This window comes from Rousettus aegyptiacus, unplaced genomic scaffold (genome assembly GCF_014176215.1).
Source record: "Rousettus aegyptiacus isolate mRouAeg1 unplaced genomic scaffold, mRouAeg1.p scaffold_m13_p_14, whole genome shotgun sequence".
Classification (NCBI taxonomy): Eukaryota; Metazoa; Chordata; class Mammalia; order Chiroptera; family Pteropodidae; genus Rousettus; species Rousettus aegyptiacus.
In genome coordinates, this window is record NW_023416289.1 from 39,064,118 (window position 1) to 39,078,721 (window position 14,604).

Consider the following 14,604-nt stretch of genomic DNA (forward strand, 5'->3'; position numbering starts at 1 on the left):
TTACGTAAAAGGAAACATATAGTGCAGATCTTTTTGAGATTCTTTTTTCACTCAGCTTAATTTCCTTGAGGTCCATCTGAGTTGTTGCACGTATCATAGTCAGTTCCTGATTCTCTCTTGAGTTGTAGTCCATGTTGTGGAAGGAAGGGCCGCAGTTTGTGTAACCACCATTCACCCACTGAAGGATGTTTGGGTTGTTTCTGGGCTTGGGCTCTACAAACATTCATGCCCCGAGCTTGCATGAAAATAAGTTTTTGTTTCTCTGGGATAAATATCCAAGAATACAATTGCTTGTCAAGATACAGAAACAACCTAAATGTCTGTCAGCAGATGAATAGATAAAGAAAATGTGGGACATATAGACGATGGAACATTATTTAGCTATAAAAAAGAGATTCTTCCATTTGTGACAGCATAGATGAATCTGGAGGGCATTATGCTAAGTAAAGTAAATTGGACAAAGAAAGACATACTGTATGGTATCAAAAAAAAGAAATGTAGAGGGAAGAATTTAAAAAGAAAAGTCAAACTCATAAAAACAGAGTAGAATAGTGGTTGCCTGGGGAGAAAATGGGGAGATTTTGCTCAAAGAGTACTGAGTTTCAGTTATGAGATGTTATCTGAGGAGCCGGTATGCAGCATGGTGGCTATAGTTAATAATTCTGTATTGTACACTTGAAATCTGCTAAGAGAGTGGATCTTAAGCATTCTCTGTCCCCGAAGAACAATGTGAGGTGGTAGATGTGTTAATTAACATGATTGTGGTAATCCTTGCACAATGTAGATATATGTCAACGCATCGAGTTACACACTTTAAATGTATTACAGCTTTGTTACATACACCTCAGAGCTGGTGGGCAGGTGCTTCTAAGAGTGCTACCTGCTCAGCAGATCGAGAACAGTGTTAATTCAGTGAACGGGTGTGCTGACTATTTTGTATTACACGCAGAGAAGTGTTTAAGGAAAAAAAATCCAATTGCTTACTGTTTGGTAAGTCCATTTTTAGTTTAAAAAGGAACTGCCAGACTGTTTTCCAGGTCAGCCGTGCCATCCCACATGCTTGCCGGCAGGGTATGAGTGATTCTCTTTCTCTACGTCCTCACCACCATTTGGTGTCCTCACCGTGTGTCATTTTAGCCATTCTGATAGGTGTGTAATGGTATTTCATTGTGGTTTTAATTTGCACTTCTCTGATGGTTCATGATGTTAAGCATCTCTTCACGTGCTTATTTGCCAACTATATATCTCGTCAGCAAAATGTTTTCTGCCCATTTTCTCCTTGGATTTGTTGTTTTCCGGTGTGATAAAGTTCTTCGTATATTCTAGATACAGGTTCTTTGTCTAATGTGTGATTCACACATATTTCCTCCCAGTCTTTAGTTTGTCTTTTCATTTATTAATAGAGTCTTTTGCAGAATGAAAGTTTTCATTTTGAAGAGGTCCAAATTATCATTTTTTTCCTTGTATGGGTTATGTTTTTGGTGTAAGGTCTAAGAATTCTTTGCCTAGACCTGGCTTCTAAGAATTTTCTCATTTTTTTCTAGAAGTTTTATATTTTACATTTAAGTCCATAATCTATTTCGAGTTAATTTTTGCATAAAGCATGCAGTTTAGACTGAGGTTCTTTTTTATGCCTATGTTCATTTTGCCCCAGCACCATTTATTGCAAAGGCTTCATCTCCATTACATTGCTTTTGCTCTTTAAAGCAAAAATTCTTTGGAAGGGAAAATTAATTGGGTACATTTGCATGGGTCTGTTCCTGGGTTCTCTAGTGTGTTCCATTGATCTACATATACAATCTCAGTGAGTGCTCCCAGCAGCCCCACGAGGTGGATGGTTGAATTATCCTGCGTTACAGAGGGTAAACTGAGCCTCGATGGAATGAGTCTGCTTGGTAAAGGCCACTCTTCCTGGAAGTGGCAGAATCAGGACAGGCACCTGGACCTGTGTGGTTCCATAGGGCTGACCCCGGCCCCAAGCTATCCTGTCTGCTGAAGGACTCTGAGCTCATCCTCCAAGTTAGGGTGACATGCACGGTCCCTGCTGGAGTCCCCAACCCACAGTGGCACTTTGTGTTTCAGGCTCTCGGCATTGGCATGTGGGAAAGTGACACTTTTTCCTTAGATTCTAGCTGTTCCCAGGGATCCAACAGAGCCTGACTCTGCCCTCTGCAGCCCAAACCTCAGCACTTTCTATCCCTGTCATTAGCGGGGTGCCAAATTTTGCCCAGTGTTCCTAGCACACCTCATCCTCAAAACCCCCAGAAGTGTCTTTCACAGGCAGTCACCAGCCTGCAGTAAGTGGCTGGGAGCAGGTCCTGTGGTGGCCTTTGGCCTCAAGTCCTTTCCTCTTCTCCTGCTGCACAGTCATTCCATGACACCCTGAAGCCAAATATTCCAGCCCAGCCCAAGACATTTCCCCCTGTGGACCTCTCTGTCTGCAGCGGGCTACTACTTGCCAGATTCATCACACTTTTAAGAAAGCAAAGACAGAACCTGCCCATCTCAGATTTCCTAAGAGACAAGACAGCAAGACGGCCTGCCCCTCACCAGCTGTGCGAGTGTGGACAAGCAACTTCCTCTCCGCACCTCAGTTTTCTCACATGTAAAATGTGTGTCTCTGAGCAGTGTTAAGAAGATTGAAGGAGAGACACCCTCTGGAGCACTTGGAACTCTGCCTGGCACATAGTACGTGCTCCATGAGGGTGATGATTGTTACCGCTGAGTGTGGCGCCTGTGCAGGCAGCTGAGGTACAGAGGCTGACGGGTGCTGTCCCTGTCCTCGGGAGTTTGCCATTCTTATGTGCATGATGAGCAAACTACCGAACTCAGGACACAGCCTTAGGATGGAATGGCGTGCCCAGCTCAGCAGGCCTGCGGGGCTGGACTGGCCGCTTGCCTGCTGCTCGTTACAACACCTGTTTGGCTTGATTTTTTTTTCTTGTTTTTCTCCGCCAGCTCCATAAAGACTGGCACATCAGTCAGGAGGCATTCAGCTACAAGTGACAGAAAACCTAACTCAAGAAGGCAGGAAGCGTTAAGGGGATTTATCATCATGTAACGTATCCAGAGAGAGGGCTGCTTAGTTTTGCAGCAAGGTCCTCAGGGACCTGCCCCACTCATGACCCACGATAGCTTCTGTGGCCCCAAGCAAAGCCAGTTCCCTGCAGAAGAAGAGGGAAGGAACTTCGTTGTTAAGAGTGAAGGAACCAGGTCACTTGCCCATCCCTGAATCAACCCCTGGTAAGGTCACATTGGACCTGCTTGGCTGTCTGAAACTGTAAGGATTTACTCGAGCCACGTGGCAGAGCAACGGCTGCCAGAGCAGAATCTGGGCTCCACCACCAAGGACAAGAATGACTATGGCTTTGGGGTGGCAGCCAGCAGTGGCTGCGTCATTCATCCACCCTTTTACCCAGTCATCCCATAATCCACCCATTCGTTGTCCCATCAGTCAGTGCAGGAGATTGACCGCAGGCGGGAGCCTTCCCCTCAGAGAAGCTGCTTTCCATCGTAGCAGCCTGACCCTGCTGATCTTAAGGCAATCCCCACTTTGGCTTCCCCAGCCTCAGTCTGTCTGTCCAGCGTCTGTCTGGAGACACCTGAAACTGCAGCTCATTAGCTCCTCACTAAAACCTCAAATTTTTTAGCTTTGAAGTGATTTTCTCTTCTAAGTAAAGATAGAGTACTTGAAATTTTCTCAGATGAGATCGAAGATGTTCGATCTCTTGTTCTGGGCATTCTTGTCCAGAGCTGTACATGGTGAGATGCTTGGCATGTCCCTATTTTCTAATCAACTTGACCAGATATTGCAATGATAGAAATGGCCTCAAATGGGACATATTCACCAGCCCCAAAGAATGGTCAGCATAGATCAGCCAGTTTGCACTGGGATTATTAAATGAGCGGACAAAACACAGGTTGTCTTGATTGAGGACAGTGGCTGAGAGAGGAAGTGTGGTAAATATGTCCCACCAAAGATGGACCAGTTAGGATTAGGTTTAGCTGTGTAGTTTAAAAGCAGTGATTCAGATGAGATGGTTTCTTTCTCCCACTTTACCAGGGACCCAGGCTCCTCCTCACCAATCCTCTGTCTTCCTGGGCCTGTCACCTGCTGGTCTTAAAGTGGCTGCTGGAGCTTCAGCCTTAAGGAGGTGATGAGGCAAAGGCACCCACAGCACACCTCCAGAGATTTCCTGGAAGTCACATTTAGCACTTTTATCTCATTGGCCAGAAACGCAAGGGTGCCTGGGAAATGTAGTCTGTTAACACATCACACTGCTGCCCTAAATACAGTTGAGATTTTGTTACCAGGGTAGAAGCAGAGAATAGATATTGGGGGAGCCGCCTGAGGTATCTGCCACTAGTACCTTCCACTGTCCTGCAGCTGACCGAAACCACTGCTGATGTTTTCCTTTAGCGCTCAGGATTTGATACATTTTGAGAAAATGGAATAAATGCATCCACACTTCAATTTCCAGTGGTGGCGGAGCTACACATTTTACCAGGCGGTTGGCTGGCTTCTAAGTCAACCAGTAAGGTGAAGGTGGCTTTTGCTTTTTTTTTTTGAGTTGACGCCGTCTCCCTTTCCTGAAGGCACAAAAAGTCAAGGTCTGGGAGGGATGGGCTAACTTGTACTTTCTGGGTGGGTGAGTAAAGTCACGTTTTCAGAGAGTCCAGTGAAACTTGGCAGCACCCCTCTGCTGCTTTGGAGGTGCCAAAGCCTAGGGGTTTGGAGTTGGTGTTTGCAGAGGCAGCCCTGGATATTGGGGGGGGGGGGGGGGCGCAGTTTATCACCCTCCCAAGCTGCACGTATAGATGCATGCAACCAAACAAGGAGTCGCAATATCAGATTGATGAATGAAGGTTCAGTGGGTGCTTCCAGCTACGGGTAACCAAAATTTGGCTGGAATTTGGTAGGAATTTGAGATCTCACAGAAAAGGAGGCTCAGAAGCAGGGCAGGCTCCAAGGAGGATTAATCCAGCATCATGACTACGTGACCGAGGGCCCAGCTCCATCCACCCCTCTTCCATCCTCAGCACTAACCCCATCCTCAAGCTGGTAGTGAGAAGGCAACAGCAGCTCGTGCTGTCGTGTCTGGACCTGGCAACACCTGGAAGATGAAGACGAGAGGCTATCTTTTTTCATCATCTCTCTTAGGAGCAAAAGACTTATCCCAGGAGCCTCCTCAGTAGACTTCCCCTATTTCAGTCAGGTCATGCTTGGTAACAAACATCCGGAAAGCTCAGTGACTTGTATCAACAATAGTTTATTTTGCACTCACGCTGCAGCTCCACTGCCAGTTGGCAGGGTACCAATCAGGATCCAGGCTGTTGAGCAGCCACCATCTCCAAGTCACTTCCCTTACAGCCCAATGAGGAGAACTAGTCGCACAGCCCCGCACAGCCAGTCTCAAGGGGCCAGGAAGTGCGGTCCTGCCACATTCTTGCCAGATGGGGAACCAGAAGTATTTTGTGGGAGTCTTAATAACTCACACCCTCTCATACCTCATCAGCCAAAACTGTGTCATATGCCTGTCCCTGAGCCAACACCAGGCAGGGAGCAGCATCTCCACCCTGACTGGCTCTGACCTGAGAGGGATGGACGTGGGGCGGTGCTCCCGGGATCCACTCCGGGCATAGGGATCGCCACCAGGACGTGAGGCCCCAGGGACACCCTCTTGCCGCCTCGTGTGTTGAACCTCAGCCTTTGCCATGGGTGTGCAGAGGCAGCCTTCAGGAGACTCTGTCTAGGAGATATCTTTATTTCATCCACTCCACAATGCTGTGAGGGAGAAATGTCATTATCCCACTTTTCAGATGGGAAAACTGAAGTTCAAACCAGTGAGCACTTAACCAAGCGAGGTCACGCAGCTAGTGAGGCTTTGGGCCCTGATTGCCCCATCCTGAGCCCAAGCCCACAGCTACTCCCCTGTGGCGCCTTCCCCCAGCAGAGGGATGTTCACAGCATCCTGGCCTGACTATCGGCCAGTTGTCCCAGCTCACCCTGTGTCATGTGTCAGCCTCAATCTGAGTGCTGGCTGGGTACCCGGAATGTCATTCAGTCCTACAAGGAAGGGCCTACTGTAATCACCACTTAACAACTAGGGAAACTGAGGCTCAGGGCTGGGACGTGACTGTACCTGACTGGGCAAGAGGCAGTGGTAAAGATTGAACCCCAACCTGCCTGGCTCCTGACCACCTGCACCTGTTCCTGCCGCCTTATCCTTCTCTTCTTCACTGGAGGGAAAGGGAGCCCAAGACGGGCCTGCGGCGAGGAGGCTTCTGACAACGGCTCACCCCATTTCACAGCCAGAAACAGACCCCCGTGCAGAGCCCATGGGCAGGGACATTGGCCTGAGTGGCTTCTGCCCCTCCTCCCTAGAACACATTGCCCTGTGCTTCCTGCCACCACCAGCTCCTTGGCGTGCTTCCCAGGCGAGACTCATGCCTGACCCTCAGTTAATAGCACGTTTCTAAGCTTACTCATCTAGGCTCCCCTCCCCTTGGAGCCTCCCCTGTGTTTAAAACCCACCGCAGAGCAAGCCTCGGGCTCAAGTGTTTTTTGACACACCAGCCCTTCACCCTATGATTGCCTCCTCTCCCTCCTCTGCAGGTATGCGGCCGCCCCACACACACTGTTGTCTTTTGATCCCCACTTCGGCCATGATGGGACATCCAGCGGCGACTCCTCCTCAGGTGGCCTGACCAGCCAGGAGAGTACCATGGAGCGCCAGAAGCCAGGTAGGGTCCCCAGGCCAGCTGTCCCTGCCCACTTCACCCTGCAAGTCCTCTGCCTACAGTTTGATAGTGACACCCCCTCGCGGCAGACAGATAAAACACAAAAGAAAGCAGTAAAGGCCACGCGCAAGGTTAGATCAAAGAGGTCACCCAGGAGAGCAGAGGTGACCAGTGAGCAGATCCTTCTCCATCCAGGCAGGGCATCAGCAGATGGCATCTGCCAACACTGTTAGTCAGGATTCAGAGTACAGATGTGCGACATGGAGGTGGTGATGGCCAGGGGAAAGAGTCCAAAAGGACTAAAAGTAGTGCCTCAGGGGAGGCTTTGCGTTTCTCAGCTGTCATGCACATGCTAAGAGCCCAAATCCTAAGTGTCCAGCATGACACCATCACGAAGTGAGGTGCCACATTCCACACCTGGGGCAAGAGACGGAGCGTGCCCAGCCTTGGAAAGCCCCCACCCCTCCCAGTCAGTACCCTACGGGCCCCGTGTCCTGCTTCTCGCAGCCGAACTGCATTTCGTCTGGCTTTGAATTTCACATCTACAGAAACGCTGGATGCGTTCTGTGTCTGTCTGTCTGGCTTCCATCAGTGAGTATTATGTTGATGACAGTTGGCCATGGAGTTGTGTATAGCCACCCAATTTCTGAGTAGTATTCCACTGTGTGAATGACCCACAGTTGATTACTCCATTGTAGGGTCGGTGGACGTTTGGGTGGTTTCCAGTTTGGGGCTGCTGAGCACAGTCTGGCTCGGGCTGTCCTGTGTCCATCTGTCGATGAGCACAGGCTCACACATCTGTAGGGTATACACCTAGGAGCGGAATTGCTGGGTTATATGTTTAACTTAACACGAGACTGCAAAACTTTTTTCCCAAGTGACAAACTTTCACATGCCTGCCAATGACATGTGAGAACTGTCGTCGCTGCATGTCCTCACCAACCTTTTCATTTCAGCCAGGTAGTGGTAGTCCATTGCCCTTTTAAATTTGCATTTTTCCAGTGCCTGATGAGACTGAGCATCTTCTCATCTGTTTATTTTCCGTTGTAGAATAATTATCCTGGGTGCATCCACCTAGGTAAATATTTTAAACATAATTTCGCATTACAAACTTGTAGCCCCTTTGGAGTCTGAGGACCATCAGATGAATGGGTGGGCTCTAAAGAAAGAGAATTGGTGAAATGCCAGAGAGCGTTGGTGCTGGAGGAGGAAGAGATGGAGCTGTCCTGTCAGGGGTGTTCCAGGATTTCCAGGTAGCTCAGGGGGTGACCATGTCGGCACTTCATCAGCTCCCCAGACCCTGCGGGGTGGGAAGAGGCTGCATGCCTGGGCCTAGCGGCCTGCGGAAGGCTTCAACACCCAGCCCCATGGTGCCCTTAAACCAGGGCAAGTGGCTGGACTTCAGGCAAGCCAGTCACCCTCTCGACCCTGCTCTCCTTCTGCGCCTCCTGGGCCTGTAGACACACGTGATCCTGCCTGTCCCTGCTTGCAAGTCTGTGATCTTTGCTCCAGGACAGACAGATTTGCATCTTTTTTTCCCCTCCCAGTTCAGAAAAAGAAAAGTGTTTCTTGGTGATTTCATTGTACCAAAGTGTAAAGTAAGGAGGAAATTTTTCCAGCATTCACCATAGGCCCCAAATAAGCTGTCACAGAAACTCGCCATTGTCCTTCCCTTCTCTTCCCTTCTGTTCCCCAGAGCTTAGTTCCCCTCTCACCTCCTTGGGACTTTGTTATAAGTTGACTAACACCTACTCCCCTGCCTGCCACCCCCACATAAATCAGGGCATTCATCATGAAATCTAGAGTATATTCAAGACCCAGAAAAAAGATAGTTCAGGGCGGGAGGTTCAGGTACCCTAGCACACATGGGGATTCACCCAGGCCTGATCAGTAGTCATAGTATCAGCAACAGAGTTTTGTGTGCTTGTTGTATGCCCAGCACTGTACTGGGCATGCAGCAAACATACCGTACGTGTGAGCATACAACAAGCACACTGTACCCCACATTCCCTTCTGTTTGATCACCTCGGGAGCACAACAAAGTGGGCACTTCCTACTGCCAGTTTTAGAAATGAGAAAGACGAGGCACAGAAACATTGTCACTTGTCCAGGGTTCCTGCTGACAAGTGGCATCATTGAGATTTTAACCGAGGCTTGTTGGGTTCTGGAACCCCTTCTTAACCCCTACCACCCACAGACACCACTTGCACCTCAACACCCATAGTGTGGATGTTTTTCAAGCCTCAGAGCACCCAGGTTGGGAAGGGGTTCCCAGGGTCACCAGCTGCCCCGAGTCTGTGCTTGGCCATGGTTTCAGCATGTCTCTTGCACTCAAATCCACGTCTGTCACCCACTCAGCATGTCAAGGGTGAAGCAGGAAAGCCAGAAGATCCCTGGGGGCCAGTCCAAAGGACCATTGGAGGGCCCAGGATCAGGGCCTTCCGCAGGCAGAGCCAGGGACACTGGGGGGAGGGGGGCAGGGGGGGAAGAACCCGGCCCCTCATGAGCAGGACACCAGGCCGTGCGCCAGGGGTGCAGCGTGAGCCAGACAGGCACAGCCCCTGCCTACTCAGAGCCAGCAGTCTGCGGGGAAAGACAGGCAAGAGACGGGGCGCACAGTGGTCAATACTCACCAGCGATGCCGAGTATCAAACAGGAGCTAACGTAGTGCTGAGAGGCTGAAGAGGTTTGGGAGAATCTCTAAACAAGTCTCAGTTGGGTGAGGCTGGAGGAGTACAAAGGGGGCAGCTGGGAGGACATTCCAGGGAAAGGGAACAGCCAGTTGAAGACACCGAGGTGCCAATGAGTCTGCTGTTAGAGGAACCATAGAAGGCTGGAGAGCTGATGGGAGATGAAGCCAGGAAGGTGACAGGGACAAAACACGTGGTGCGGACTTTGTCCTTGGCTCAGAGTGGATAGGAGTCACCACCGGGCTTGGTACAGTGATGGGTGGGACCTGACTTGGGTGTTCACAGGGTCCCTCTTGCTGCAGATTCTTGCCAGGTCGGGCCAGTGAAGGGGGAGAGAGCACTGGGTTCTGGACATAGTCGTTTGAAGGTGGAGTGGACAGAATTTCCTCATGCCTCCACACGGGGGAGAAGAGAGGAGTCTCAGATGGTTTCGGGTTTCAGCCTGAGCACCTGACAGGGCAGAGTGGCCATTGGCTGAGCAGGGGAGCCTGAGAGGTGCAGGTTTGGGGAAGATGAGGAGTGGGCTTTGGACATGTGCGGTGGGAGGTGCTATGAGATAGCCTTGTATACAAGTCTGAAGTCAAGGCAGAAGTCTAGAGACAGAAATGTGTGTCGTCGGTGTCGTAGGCAGTAGTTAGGCTGGGTGTATGGGCCACAGGCTTGGCTCTCTGAAGAAATGTGGTTTCCGGCATGGGCTGGCCACCTCCCAGGAGACCAGCACCTCCTGCGTGTATGGGATGCTCCAAAGAGGAGAGCAGTTTCCTCAGATAGATTAGGTGACAAAGTGACCTGCCTCCCTGCTTGTTCATATCCGTAGCTCCCAAGGAAATGCTTCATGGGTGGTGGCACCCTGGACTGTGCCAGCCAGCTGTCCTCTGCAGTGACCCCAAGCACCCTAAGATTGATAACTAGCCTTCCATCGGTGGTGATTTTTGTTTCTGTTCTTAAGGTCACATGCTTAGTTCAGGCTCACTGGCTTTGGGAGTTTAGACTAATTCATACGCACACCAGCCATCACAATTTTAAACTTGTTTCACATTTGAACCAGCAATTCCACTTATAGAATTCTGTCCCAGACACAGTCCCACACTTGCTCAAAGTTGTGTATAGCAGGAAGGCCACCAAAATACCGTTTTAAAGAAAAAATCGAAAATAACCTAAATGTCCATTGATAGAAAACTGGTAAATAATTGATGCCCATTCACATGATGGAACACTGCACAGCTATTAAAAATAAGATAGCTTCATGTTCGGTTGTGTGAAAATGTATTGTAAAGACCTAAAACAAAAACAAGTATAAGTATACTGTAAAGTGAAAATCAACTGGTAGGACAGTGTTTAGTATGCATGTTTAACCAACAAAGGATTGCTACCTTGCATATATAAAGAACCCTATTCACCAATAAGAAAAAAAGGTAGGCGATCCTGTGGAAAATTGAGTAAAGGAAATGAACAAGTAATTTACAAAATAAGAAATCCAAATGACTAGTAAGGATGAAAATGTGCTCAGCCTCCTTTGGGGATGACGATGGAGGATTGTTGTAAGGCTTCGATGAGTTCACCCATGCAAAGCACTGGATTGGGGCCTGGTATAGAGGAAGTGCTCAATAACTGTTCCGTTACTGAGTATTGTCATACCCCAAGATGTAAGTTGATGGGATCATGGCCCTGTGTGAGCTGAGCAGACAAGCTGCCAGAGGAGTGGCTCCCTCAAACCAGATTTAGGGCCAGATTCTTCAAGTGGCCTGAGTCATCTCTAACCACTGGTGTGTCTCATGTCTTCCTGCAGAGCCTCTGTGGCATGTGCCTGCCCAGGCCCGGCTCTCAGCCCTGGCTGGAAGCAGCGGGAACAAGCACGCCTCCAGGCAGGACGCAGCAGGCAAAGACTCCCCCAACAGGCATTCCAAAGTAAGTCTGGGCTCCACCTGCCCCACCCTGGGGAGGCAGGGCTGTAGGAGTTGGCTGCTTGGCTTACCGTGACTACTGTGGGCTCAGCAGCTTCACCTGCCTCCAGTAGGTATGGGCTTCTGAATGCCATATGTGAGCACCTTTGCCGTGTTCCACTCGGGCAGAAGGGCCAAATGCTGGACTTAGAACCAGCCAGATGCACATCTTGGCTCCAGCCCTCACCAGCTGTGTGATCTAAAGCAAATCCCTTCACCTCCTTAGGCTAGTTTCCTCTTTATTACATCGGTCATGGTAGGTGTCTTCAGCTTGGGCTGTTATAACAAAAATACCGTAGACCAGGTAGGTAGCTTATATACATCAGAAATTCATTTCTCACAGTTCTAGAGGCTGAGAAGTCCAGGATCAAGGCCCAAGCAGAATTGGTGTCTGATGAGGACCCATTCCTGGTTCACAGACGGCCTTCTTACCTCATGTGGTGGAGTGGGCAAGGTAGTTCTCTGGGGTCCCTTTTATAAGGACACAAATATACATATGGATTTTATAATCCTGCTCATGAGGAACATATAAATACATATATAGGGATAAATAGGTAAATACATACAAGGATTTTAAAATCACATTTATGAGGCTCCACCCTTGTGACTTAATCACCTCCCAGAGGCCCCACACCCTAATACCAGTATTCTGAAGATTAGGCTTCGATGTGAATTCCAGGGGACACGAACGTTCAGTGTATGGCAGTAGGTTAACTGCTATGACAGAGAGTCCCCAAATCTTCCCTCCCATGTAACAATTCATTGTGGATATTCAGTGAGCAGCTTCCCACGTGGTAATTCAGGAACCCAGATGCCCTCTCCCTGTGGCTCCGCTTTTCCTCAGGTCTCCACCTCTTTCCAACAGGTGGGGGTTGGAGGAAGAGAGGTTCACATGGGAAGTGTTACATGTAGTTCACATGTAGCCCAGGCCTGGAAGTAGCATCATCATTTCCACTTAGATTTTATTGGCTCAGACTCTGTCTCCTTATCACATGACTACACCTCACTGCAAGAGAAGCTGGGAAATGTAGTTCCATGTGCCCAGGAGAAGAAGATCGCTTTGGTGAGCACTAGGCAGTCTGTTCACATCCATTCACTCAGTGGGTGTTTGATGAGCACTTACAGTGTGCCAGGCCTTGGGGCCTCAATGACAAAGAGAACAGACTATCCCCTGTGCTCACTAAGCTGATGTGCCAGTAGGGGCAACAAGCAGTAAGCAGATAAACAGATATATCATGGATCGCCAAGAACTGATCCTGGCTGGGAAAGGAAAGCAAAGCACGGTTAAGGGAAGAGTGTCAAGCACTGCTGCTTTAGGATGAAGTGGTTAGAGAAGGTCTTTGAGGAGGTGACCTTTAAGCCAAAACCTCGAATGAGGTAAGGGGTGATCTGTGAAAATATCTGGGGGAAGAGCATTGCAGCCAAAGGGAGCAGCAAGTGCAAAGGCCCTGAGGCGGGAGTGTGCCCGGCATGCTCCAAGAGCAGCAGGGAGGTCCATGTGCTGGAGCAGAGGGAGCAAGAGGGAGAGGGAGATGACATTAGAGACCGGGACATGGTCCAGTTTGCCCAGGGCTCCAGGGCAGTAACAAGGACTCTTGCTTCTCCCCCGAGTGAGATGGATCCACAGGAGGATTCTAAGCAGGGAAGGAACATGAACTGACACAGGTGTTCACAGCCTTCCTCTGGCTGCACGTAGGGAACAAAGTGGAGTGGAGGGCGTAGGGAGACAGGGACAGGAGCAGGGAGACAGAGAGGAAGCTGCTGCTGTGGTCCAGTGGGAGATAGTGGTGAACGGAGCCACAGAAGGAGAATGGTGGGTTCTAGATCTGTTTTGAAGATGCCAGCAACGGGATTTGCTGTTGGACTGGGCACGGTGTGAGAGCAAAAGCCGGCTCCAGGGTGACTCCAGGGCTCTTGCTTGGGGGCAGCTAAAAGGGTGGAGGTGCCGTTACTAAGAAGAGGCAGATTCAGGAGGGAAGGATGGGAGCTGACTGTTAGACATGTTGAGCTTGAGCTGTGGGCTCATGAGATACATACATAAGGTCATTTTATCCCTCTGAGCAACCCCATGAGGCAGAGTTATTATCTATCCCATTTTACAGACGTGGATACTGAGGCCCTTGCCCCAGGTCACCTGGCCAGTAAATAGGGGAGCCATAGTTGCCAGATGTCTGACTCCAGAGGTCACACTCGTCAGAGGGGGGACCCAGGGAGGGGAAGTTTGCCCTGCCCTGGCATCTGGGGATGACACGCTTCTCTCGCCCTCCAGGGAGAGCCCCAGTACTCCAGTCACTCCAGCAGTAACACCCTCTCCAGCAACGCGTCCAGCAGCCACAGTGACGATCGCTGGTTTGACCCCCTGGACCCTCTAGAGCCAGAGCAAGACCCCCTCTCCAAGGGGGGCTCCAGCGACAGCGGCATCGACACCACCCTCTACACCTCCAGCCCCAGCTGCATGTCGCTGGCCAAGGCACCTCGGCCCGCCAAGCCACACAAGCCCCCAGGAAATATTGGCCTCTGTGGGGGCGGGCGTGAGGCTGCCAGGAGGCCACACCAAGCAGACAGGCGGCGGGAGGTGTCGCCCGCACCTGCAGTTGCTGGCCAGAGCAAGGGCTACCGACCGAAGCTGTACACCTCGGGCTCCAGCACCCCAACAGGCCTGGCCGGGGGCAGCCATGACCCACCGAGGCAGCCCAGGTAAGGCACTGCTCCTCACTCGGGCCCTTCGTGGAGTCCTGACACCCTTCTGCTTCCCGCACCATCCTGACGGCAGGGTCCCCTCCCCAGAAGCATGCTCACAGGTATACATGCTTGCACACTAGTTGGCTTAGAGTGGGGAGGCTCACGGAGCAGCCCTGCCGCCCATCCCTCAGCCTTCGAAGACCCAGCAGAGGAAGAGAAACCCCTGACTGTCTCATCTGTTTCTGGTTCACTCTGACCCTCTGTGTCTCTTTCCTTCTTCCTCTGAGACCACTGGTTTTTATGCTCTCTGGGGTTACAGACTATATTGGTTAGGAGTGTATTTGGCTGGAGGTTATAGAGGTTTAACAGTCCCCTGATGGGAGGTCCGGAGAGGGCTAAGCCAGGCTGGTGCAGCGGCCTGGGGGTGCCTCTAAGGCCTGGCATCCTGCGTCTTCTTGCCCTATCATCCCCGTTACATGAGCTGAGACCTCCTGGTCTCTAGATGACGCAGTGCCCCTGGCGGCGTGGGGGCAGCATGCAGAGGAAGG

General features: G+C 50.5%; 1 protein-coding gene across 4 annotated transcripts in view; it reads left to right on the forward strand.

Annotated features, from left to right (window-relative positions):
* The window catches only part of SIPA1L3 (signal induced proliferation associated 1 like 3), a 215,495-nt gene that overhangs the window by 167,039 nt on the left and 33,852 nt on the right, over positions 1-14,604 (forward strand). For all 4 annotated transcript variants that reach the window (XM_016165239.2, XM_036231607.1, XM_016165240.2 and 1 more), the window contains exons 13-15: positions 6,617-6,744; positions 11,221-11,339; positions 13,644-14,071. In XM_016165239.2, the coding sequence (XP_016020725.2) occupies positions 6,617-6,744; positions 11,221-11,339; positions 13,644-14,071 (675 nt within the window). The remainder of the gene's footprint in view (positions 1-6,616; positions 6,745-11,220; positions 11,340-13,643; positions 14,072-14,604) is intronic.